The sequence below is a fragment of the Physeter macrocephalus genome, chromosome 4, assembly GCF_002837175.3.
Source record: "Physeter macrocephalus isolate SW-GA chromosome 4, ASM283717v5, whole genome shotgun sequence".
Taxonomy (NCBI): Eukaryota; Metazoa; Chordata; class Mammalia; order Artiodactyla; family Physeteridae; genus Physeter; species Physeter macrocephalus.
In genome coordinates this window covers 85,692,836-85,702,896 of record NC_041217.1, presented here as the reverse complement: position 1 = coordinate 85,702,896, position 10,061 = coordinate 85,692,836, and the positions used below count along the sequence as shown (strand labels likewise).

General features: G+C 48.9%; 1 protein-coding gene across 1 annotated transcript in view; it reads right to left on the bottom strand.

The window, feature by feature from the left end:
- Positions 1 to 1,057: 1,057 nt before the first annotated feature.
- KCND3 (potassium voltage-gated channel subfamily D member 3) overlaps positions 1,058 to 10,061 on the bottom strand; it is a 237,533-nt gene continuing 228,529 nt past the window's right edge. Inside the window, exons 3-7 of the mRNA XM_028489006.1 lie at positions 5,374 to 5,475; positions 4,951 to 5,040; positions 3,445 to 3,501; positions 1,993 to 2,240; positions 1,058 to 1,259 (exon numbers count right to left, since the gene is read on the bottom strand). Of these exons, the coding sequence (XP_028344807.1) occupies positions 1,058 to 1,259; positions 1,993 to 2,240; positions 3,445 to 3,501; positions 4,951 to 5,040; positions 5,374 to 5,475 (699 nt within the window). The remainder of the gene's footprint in view (positions 1,260 to 1,992; positions 2,241 to 3,444; positions 3,502 to 4,950; positions 5,041 to 5,373; positions 5,476 to 10,061) is intronic.

Below are 10,061 nucleotides of genomic sequence, written 5' to 3'. Positions count from 1 at the left end.
TCATTCCCTTTCTTCCCCAGAAATGGAAACTTCAAACAACACCAGTGGTTCCAACCACAAGGGAAGCACTCTGTTCTTTAAGGTGGACTTCCCTCATCCCTAAATGCCCATTTTTGCTTTATTCTTTTCTCTTCCACCACTGCTTTCACGTCCTTGGCACGAGTCTGCAGGTGCTTGGCAGTGGAGAAGTCTTTACTAACATGTCTCAGGATCACTGGGGTCCATGTGGAGACAGATGGCTGGACACAGAGAAAAACAGCCAGGGGGTGAAGCAGAGAGGTACAGAGACAAAGGAGACAGGGGCAGACAGAGGGTGAGTGTTGCTGTGTGGTCACGTGGCAGCTCTGTGCAGGTCAGCTGGGCAGTGGGGCCCAGGCTCAGTCGACCTCACCTACCCGGGGGAATGGAGAGAGAATTCAGCAGTAACTGACTTCTTAGCCTAAAAGCTTTTGCTATAAAAGGAGAGAAAAAAAAACAAACCCCCTCATAAAATGCATTGTTTTGGTTCAAAGGTATTGGGTCCATGGAGAAAAACATTTCACAAAACTCCGTTGGTGTTTTTGTTTTCCACCTTTTCCCATGAATAAATATTATCCATTAAGAGCCTTGAAAAAGGTGCTTAAATACACAGTGTTATATTTTCTTCCTGTTTTGCATGTGACAACTCGGCCTCTGTGCTGCTCTTGGTCTTGTATTTTCCTCACTGGGGTCTCCAGAAACAATGGTTATTTGGTCTGCGGCTCCCCCCTCCGGGCCCTGTCCTGGCTCGCAGCTAATACCCGCACAGTCCCATCCCTACCACCCCCCCACCCGCCCTCCCTTTCCTCTGGCCCCTGTGAGCTGCAGTGGCACAGGGCTATGTCCACGCTAGCAGCAGTGAACCTCAGGTGCCCCTTTGCTGCCTCTTTCTCCTTCCAGGCACAGGTTTCAGTGTTGGGGGTGCAACAGGGTGGGCAGAAATAGTGGGGGAGGGGGAGGGAGTGGTCACAGTGGCCACCCACCAACATGCCAGCCCCCTTCACTCCCACTACCTGCACTGGCCCTCTGTCCAGTGGTTTTACAAGGCGGAGACCTTGACAACATTGCTGGCTATGGCAGGAATGTTCGTGTTGGAGCCTGGGCTGGCAGGGGGTGGCCGACCTTCCCCCTCTGGGGTTAGCGCTGGGGGAGTAGGAATGCTGATGATGGCTGTGGTGATCTGCGATGTTTTGCAGTTTGGTCTCAGTCCGTCGTCTGCTTTCAAATTAAGGCTGGAACGACTGGGATAAAAAAAGAGTGAGTTGATGATGGTTCGTCTTGCTGGTGTCCCAAAGCTTCCTTGACCCTCTACCTGTCTAGCTCACAGTAACTGGGAGGTGATTTGGGTGTCCCTCCATCTCTGCTTTTGGTAATCGGCCTGTAATTATCCATTCTGATTATTATTCCTAAACTACCCCGAATTGCAAAAGTCATGTATACTGGGCTTTGGAATTCAGAGTATACGTTTTTCCCTCCAGTGGATTTTTTTCCTATCACTTGTGGCATTTGATTTTGGTTTCCCTGAATTCCTTGCCACTCATTGGAGGTAGTGGGAAGTGGCCTACATATAAGTAGAGAGTCAGTCTGTGATTCAAAATCAGCCTGGGATAAGCCGAAATTTCGTATAATTTCACAATTGTGAAAATTATTGTCTTGAGAAAACAGTCCATTCTTTGCACTAAGGTAGGTCATTTATGGATTTTTGTTGTTGTTGTTCTTATTTTTTCTGGTATCTAACCCCACATTGGGCCTACACCTGCTGTAGTATCCTCCAAAGCATATGAGGGGCCTTTGGGTTAACTTGCAAGGATGAGAAGGAAGGTGCGGGGGGTAAGGTGAGGTCAGGGACTCATGCATTAGATAAGGAGGAGGGAAGGCTGAGGACCCCCAGGGGTCTCCTAATGCTGAGAGCCTTTCACTCTGTGAAGGGAGTGTCTCAAGCCTTAGGGAGTGATGGGGATGGGAGCCACCCACCTGGTAGTGAGGGAGGGCTGCTCGCTGCCCTGGATGTGGATGGTGCTGAGCTCTTGCATGCTGCGCAGGCGGGTGGCCGGCAGGTTGGAATTGGGCAGGTGTGTGGTTTTCTTACTACGACGGGAGCAGCAGGTGGTCGTGAGGCCTGGGTGGCTGGACAGTGAGGGACTCCGTGTGGATGGGTAGTTCTGCATTGAGCTCTCCATGCAGTTCTGCTCAAACATCTGTTCATCTATAAACTCGTGGTTCTGTGGGAAGCAGACAGAGAAGAGGTAGGAGAAGGAGATAGGAAGGAGGGGGAGGGGGACGAGCCCCTGTACTCTGTGTAGCTGCCTGTCTCTGTTCTGGGCCTTGGGAGAAGGGCTCCCAGCTGCCTGGAGCACAGATAAGCATTCAGGACATGGGGGATATCCCACAGGCATCAAATGAAGGAAGGAGGAGATTCCCATTGACAGCCCTGGTCAGCAGACTGGAGGGCGGAGACTGCGGTTGTGAAATCATGATGTGACATTCACTTCATCGACAGCTTTGGCTGAAGGGATACGGAGGACGTGGAGGGACTTAGTGGTGGCATCCTCAGAGCTAGAAGCAAAGACTTGACTGACTTTGCAGGCTTTGACAGGATCTTCTGGTGGGGGGCGTGGGCAGGGAGCAGCAGGTAAGGAGTCACTAACTATGGGTAGTGGGTACGCTGGGTGGTCTTTTCTGGATTTACTGGGTGAGATCCTTATGAATCCTGGGCAAGTGTGAGACATAAGTTTTTAAAGGCACTGGATTATTCACAGTATTGGGAGAGCTTTGCTCTTGAAGGCCAATGCGGTCACATGCTCAGGGTTATGATTGCTTTTGATTATTGTTTTTTTTCCACCTGGTTTTGGGGTATGGCTCCGTAATATACCTAAAGGCACAGGATTCCCTAAGTCAAATGTAAGCATGGGAAGGGGATGCTAACAGACTGCTGATGGAGGCCACCAGGATGGGGTGGAGTGGAGCCCAGGATAACTAAAATATGGCTGTTTAGCCAAGGTGACTAAACATCTATGCCATGAGTGGTCTGGCCAAGGCTGCCAGAGTGAGGAGAAAGTCTGAGGAGAAGTAGTGTGAGAACAGAGTTCAGAGAGAGACCAGCCCTGACAGCCAATACCAGGAGTCCCCATAGAGCTGGGCGGGTGGGACAGACAGATGTGGCACATGGACACTCACAAGATACCAACATTGGTGCCATGTTCCACCACCCCTCCAAGCCCCTGGGGAGGTCAAAAAAGGGAATCAGAAAGGCACAAAAAAACTGGAAGCCTGAGCTGGTACTGGGTGTGACAGCAGAGGTAGGATAAGCCCAGGAAGAATCAAGAGCACATGCAGAGAACCAGACCAGGGGGTAAGAAGAGGAGACTCCACAGACTCAGAATAATCAGAGAGAAAAACATCAATTGAAATTTTAAAAAGTTATACCTTGATGGTGGAGGTTCGTACAGATAACAGGGGATCATCCACAAGATAGGACAACCCCTACAGGACAACATGCCAACAGAAGATAAAAACAACATTGATTGTACATTCCAGCATTCCCAGGCTCAGTTTTGACATTCGATCTCTCAATCCCAGCATTCCACCCTTCCAGTCCGACATTCCATCCCTTGCTCCCAGCATTCTTCCTCCTTTGTCCCAACATTCCACCCCTTGAGTCCAACATTCCTCGCCTAAAATCCAGCATTCCATCTCTTTAATCCCAATATCCCCACAATCCGACATTCTTTCCTTCAAATTCAGCATTCCACCCCTTCAATGCCAACATTCCATCTCGTCAAACCCAAATATTTTCACCCATATCCTTTCAACTTACACATTCCACCCAGCACATGCAACTTGGAAAGGGCAGTTGGGTCCAGGCCTATTTCTTTGGCAAGCTCTGTGTCTTTGAGAGAAATTCTAGATATGGTTCTTGACACTAAGAAACACTGGATAAGTCCTGGAAACTAGGGTTTTCAGAGTACCATCCCACATTGGAAGCCCTCACTGGGTCCGGCTGCCATCCACAGTGTCCACAGGTGTCCATACTAAGAGTCATCTAGCATCTACTTCCCCCACATCTGGGAGGCCAGGATAGGGAACACTGAGAATTAGAAAGTTCCTTCCTTAGTGTGCTGAGCCCTGACTATAGGCTTTTGGGGGAAGGAGGTCCTAGTAAAGAACAAGAAGGAGTTTCTCTTTGTCGCTGTTTGGTTGTCCAGCCTAACTTCCCCTCCCTCCCTACTATTCCTAACACTTTTTGCCAAGGCTCCAGGGTTGACCCACTGCCCTTCCTTTCAGTCTGTTGGTGAGGCACAAGCATCATTCCACATTCCAGCTGGGGCACCCTAAGCCATGACTCATTTTTAGCAATCAGCCTTTCAGAATCTGAATTCCCTGGGAATTGCAGGGTGACTGAGATGGGGTGGTACTGGTAAAATCCCTGGCTAGAGAAATATATGCACTGCCTCATTCATTCACTCTCTCCTGTTCCAAGTGGAATGGAAGGAGAAAAGGGACCCACAGATTGCATCAACCTAGCCCCAGGGGTAGGACAAAAACTGACATTCTTCTCTGCTGTCCTGTAGTAATCAAGTATACATTCAGCCCTAGCTCTGAAGAGGGAGGCCCATCAGAACTGAGAAACTGATAGGCAGAGCCCTTAGGCCTCAGTGACTAAGAAATGGGCTGTGAGAATGGATGTAGGATGTGTGTGGAAAGACTGGGGGAATGGCCTCCTCTGTGCTGTGACCCTCCTGACCCCACTCTTTGAGGTCTTCCTCCTGAGGGCTGATAGAGACCTCATCGCTACTCTTTGGATCTAAGGGGACAAACTTTGACTTCTGAAGTTTGGGGTGAGGACAGAGTTCTCACTCTTGTAAGTTCTGACCTCAGAAAAGGGTCAGGGGTCAGGGATGAGAAGGGAGGTGGCACTGGGCTGGGACTCACAGTGGTTTTTTCCAGGCAGTGCAGCAGGTGGTGGTGCTGGCTCTCGATGAGTGACGTGGTCTTGCCCATGTGCTCCTCTTCTGGGTTGCCCTAGGAGGAAAAGAGGAGAGGCTGAGTATAAAGCTGCTGGCTCTCCTTCTCTCCATCTCCTTCATCTCTCCACAGAAGGGAGGGGGGACTGGAAAAATCTGGATGAACCAAATTTTAGGGTCACCCTAGACCATGCTAGCCTTTGGTTGGGAGCCCTTGAGCTAAAGGGGGTTTAGGGGTGATGATGAGAACCCTATGGAAGATGTATGTGGAGGGTGTCTGCTAACTGAGGAAACTTTGGGGCTTTGGGGTAGGAGCGCTGATGCCCCCAGGAAGAAAAAGCAAGGCCGTCCTCCCCTCCATCTCCCCACCCCAAGTCCTCCAGGCACCTACCATCAGCTCCAGTGCCTCGTTGAGGAGTCCGTTGCGCTTGCTGTGCAGGTAGGCATTGGAGCTCCCTGTTTTGGCCACACGGATCCTGGCAAGGCGGGCCTTCTGTGATTGGCAGAGAGAATAAAAGAGTGAGGGAGACTGAGAGACAAAAAGACAGTGAGCCTGGCCAAGCCAGCGACAGTGGGCTGGCTGTCCCAGCGAGGTTGGGTTCCCAGTTGATGTCTGATGAAGGGGAGGAAGCTGCTTCTTCCCTGCCGCAGGGATCTCTGTTTATAGACCTGAGACTGGGTCAGAGAGGCTGTGACCCCCCTGTACAGAGTGAGCATGGTCATGGTCAGAGTGCCTAGGGGTTTCCACTTGTCTCTCCAGCCTGGGTGTGATCCTGGCCAGGGAAATATCACTCATCAAATTCCGCCCTCCTTCCTCAAATTTCATGACCTTTTTCCGTTCTACTGAATGCATTGGGGTATTTATCATCTCAGACTGCAAGTTCTTTAAAGGAGCCCATGTTATAGCTCTCCTGATTCTCTCCTAGGGTCCAGTGCAATTCCCTGCATACAGCAGGTGCCCAAATACCAGTTAATTATAAGAAAAGCAAGGAGTGTGTATATGTGCCCCTCAACTCCTTCCCCTCTTTCTATTTTTTCCTTAGCATTCATTACTAAGGTAGTATATGTTTTACATATTTATCTTGCTACTGTCTCTCTTTCCCCACAGGAATGTAAACTCCTTGAGGGCAGCGGTTTTTATTTTGTTCACTGATATATCCCCAGTGCTCAGTAACTTGTAAATCAATAGAAGAATTTACAATTGCATGTCTGTCTTTGGGATGTGTCTATATGTGTATATTTTGCTGTGCATGTCTGTGGGAACGAGTGTAGGTGCACGTGCGTGTGACAAGGGGCCCAATGTGGGTGTGAGAGAGGAGAGGATGGAGCACATTTCCATACACCACCCTGGCTTTAGCTGCGGCAACTGAGAATCTCCCAGCTCCATCCTTGGAAGCTTTCGGCAGTATCCTGTGCGAGGGTCGCGTGGTACCTCAACCACGCAAGCTCATCTCTCTTGCTTGCAGAGGCAGTGGGAGAGGCCGGACACACTGCACAGGCTGACTTCTCTTCTCCTTCCTAATAACCATAATCAGTGTCACCATGACAGCAGCACAGCCACAGTGTGAGGACTAAGAGGAAAGAGGCTCTGGGAGGGAGGGAGAAGGGACGGGTAGAGGGCTTCCTGCTGGTTTAAAAAAGATGCAGCTTCACGTTTGGGCTCTTGTGGATCTAGACCCAGCTGAAGGAAGAAGAGCCCACAAGGCCTCACAAACCTATTCTGGTGCAGAGGGGTTCTTCCTTCTGCCTCTGGGAAAATCCACATTTAACTTCAGCATGGACTCTGAACAGAGGAGTCCTTGGAAAATTGTGGCAATTTTCATTTCTTGTCACCTCCTCCCCAGCATGGGGAAGTGTCCCCTCCAAGTGTCCTACTGGGCTGGCTCATCTGCCAGGGACTTAGATTTAGGCTGTCAACAGAAGCACAAAGAACACATGATAGCTATTGTTCCCTGGGAAGTCCCCCTGTGACCACTGTGTCCTTGCAGGGACAATTCAACAACCTCCCCTGGTTTCTAAATATGGCGAAGAGGTCAGCACTTGAGCCTAGAAGATCTGCCTGTAAAACTGAGGAAGAACTCTCCTCTAGACGGAGTATAAAAAGAGGAAGCAGGGAGAGAAAGGATGGTAAGTAAGCCCTACCATTCCTCTTCTCTCTGAGCAAAGAACATGCATTCCAGGTGCAGGACAGTTCTCCTTCCTGGGGATCCTGCTCCAGCCCTCCCCTCAGCTCAATGTCTACATTCAAGCAAATTCTTCATCATTTGAGGCTATTATCGCTTTGGGTGAGTACTGGGTGTTGAGAGCTGCATATGGAAATCCAGTTGTGTCAAGGTCATTTTAGCCTTATATAATTTGATTGTACCACTTAGAGCCAGACCATTCTTGTATCTGGGGTCTGTCTTCATTACTTTCTAGAGATGAAAGATTCTCCTGCTCTCCTTTGTGGCACTCCTTTTAATCTTATCTTACCCTGGGTGCTATTAAAGCAACAGATTGTCATAACAAATGCACTGTATCATTTAATCATTTCCCACATAGGATAAAGAGGTTTGCAATGTATTTATAGAACCATAGTCAGCATATGTAATTTGGTGAGGACTTTTGGCTTGACTTTGAGCTCCTGAGGGCCAGAGCCCGTGACTTATGCATATTTTTATCTTCAGGACCTAGCACAGAGCTTTGCACTGAGTATTTGCTCAAGCAAGGCTTGTGATGGCCCAGGAAGGAAGATGATCCTACACAGTCGGTCAGAAATCCATGTTAATAAAGCCATTGTGATGGGCTCAGTCCTTGTGTGGACTGGTTAGCCTCGTGCTCTTCCATGAACATGAGTACAGTGTAAGAGTTTGAAGAATGTAAGGATCATCTAGGCTATTTTAAAGACAAGGAAATGGAGGATGTGAGAGGAAGTGACTTATCCAGGGCAAGATTTCAGCTCAGGTCTCCCAACCTGCCAGGGCTGCTTCCATAACACCCCTCTCCTCCTTCCCTGAATTTCACCTCCACTCAGACAAGTTTTTAACTTGATGAGCAAAGCCCAGGAAGTCACTTTTTCAACAGCTGTAGACATTCCAGGGCTGGAGGAAAGGTTTGGATGGAGGATTCTGCCACCCTGGGCACAGTTCCAGGTTCAGGCTAATAAGCTCAAGAATTCTGTCAGCCCCGAGAAGGGTTTCACGATGAAGCACTTCCTAGCTATCTGGCTGGCAGGTGCCCTTGGACCATGAGTATTGACGTCTCTACCCTGGGAGAGGCAGAAGAAGGAAAAAGAGGGAAATGGAAAAGCCAAAAGAGAACATGGGCAATTGCACTCTTAGGCATTTATCCCAGAGAAATGAAAACTTATGTTCACACAAGAACCTGCACGTGGCTGTTAATAGCAACTTTATTTATAATAACCCGATGTCCCTCAACAGGCAAACTGTTAATCATAACTGGGATGCATCCATACCAGGGAATACTGCTCAGCAAGGAAAAGGAATGGACTATTGATACACACGACTTGGATGAATCTCCAGGAATTACATGAAATGGAAAAAGCCAATCTCCAAAGGTTGCCTACTGTATAAGCCCATTGATATACCATTAAAAACAATGAAAACGTTTTATAAAGGGAGGACAGATAAATAGTTGCCAGAGGTTAGAGACGGGGTAGAGGTAGAGTGAGGGGGGTGTGGTTATAAAAGATATGGTGGGAGGGACCCTTATGGTGTCGGAACTGTGCAGTACCTTGACTGAGATGGGGGATGTGAACCTGCATAGGTGATAAAACTGTATAAAACGTCACACACACACACACACACACACACACACACACACACATAAATACACACACACACGGGTACAAGTAAAACTGGGGAAGTCTGAATAGGATTGGTGGATTGCAGCAACGTCCATATGCTGGATATGAAATTTTATAACTACATGGGAATCTACAATTATTCCAATTAAAATTTCCATTAAAAATGTTCCCCTCTCTCTGTCCACTGCTAGACCTCCTTACTTCATCTCCAGTTCACTTGGCTTAGAAAACCCAGTCTCTGCAGCAAAGAGTCGTGGAATTATTTCAGTAATAATCCCAAGCAAATCAGTCACGATGGGAAAGGATGACAACTTTTGGAGCCTTTCCTTTCCACCTGAGACACATGCGCTGGAGCTTACCTTCACAGCTCCTGAGTATGTGGTCTGGGCTGAGAACTGTCATCAGCTCCCCTAACCCCCTTCCTGTCCCACCTCTCCATTCCCCACTAAGTTCCCCAACCTGCTTTCCTTGCCTCGCTGTGACAGACCCAGTGCTGGAAGCAGGCAGTATTCTCGTGTTCTTTTTTTTTTCCTCTCACAGGAAGCCTAAGGTGAAAGAGGCAGAGCTGAGCATACTGTGAGGAGAGACAGTATCCAGAGGAGGTGAAAGCACTGCAAATATTTACTCTGATTTCAAGGGAGAGCAAAGAGGGAGAGGGAGGAGGGTGGGAAGGGAGGCAGAAGGGAGGGAGTCTCATCCTGAGGGTCTAGAGGGAGGAAGAAGCCTAAGCTGATTCCTTCTGGATCTTAATCACACAGGATGAGCTTTGTAAAGTTCTGCAGAGAAATGGTCCCTGTCGTATTCTTTGCGGGGGCAAAACGACAGCGGATGCCATGCTCTAAGAAGTAAGTAAGGGTGTGAGCCCGGAGGGGAAGGGAGAGCAGGAGTGGCTGAAAGCACAGTTTGAGTGGGGCTGTTGTGGGCTAGTGTGTGAGCTGAGGATACCTTGGATCCTCACTGCTCTTCAAAAACCCTGTGTCATGTCATGGCTATTGTAAATAGAGCTGCAATGAACATTGTGGTACATGACTCTTTTTGAATTGCCTAGGGGCAGGACAGGAATAAAAATGCAGACGTAGAACTTGAGGACACGGGGAGGGGGAAGGAGAAGCTGGGTTGAAGTGAGATAGTGGCATGGACATATATACACTACCAAATGTAAAATAGATAGCTAGTGGGAAGCGGCCGCATAGCACAGGGAGATCAGCTCAGTGCCTTGTGACCACCTAGAGGGGTGGGATAGGGAGGGTGGGAGGGAGACGCAAGAGGGAGGG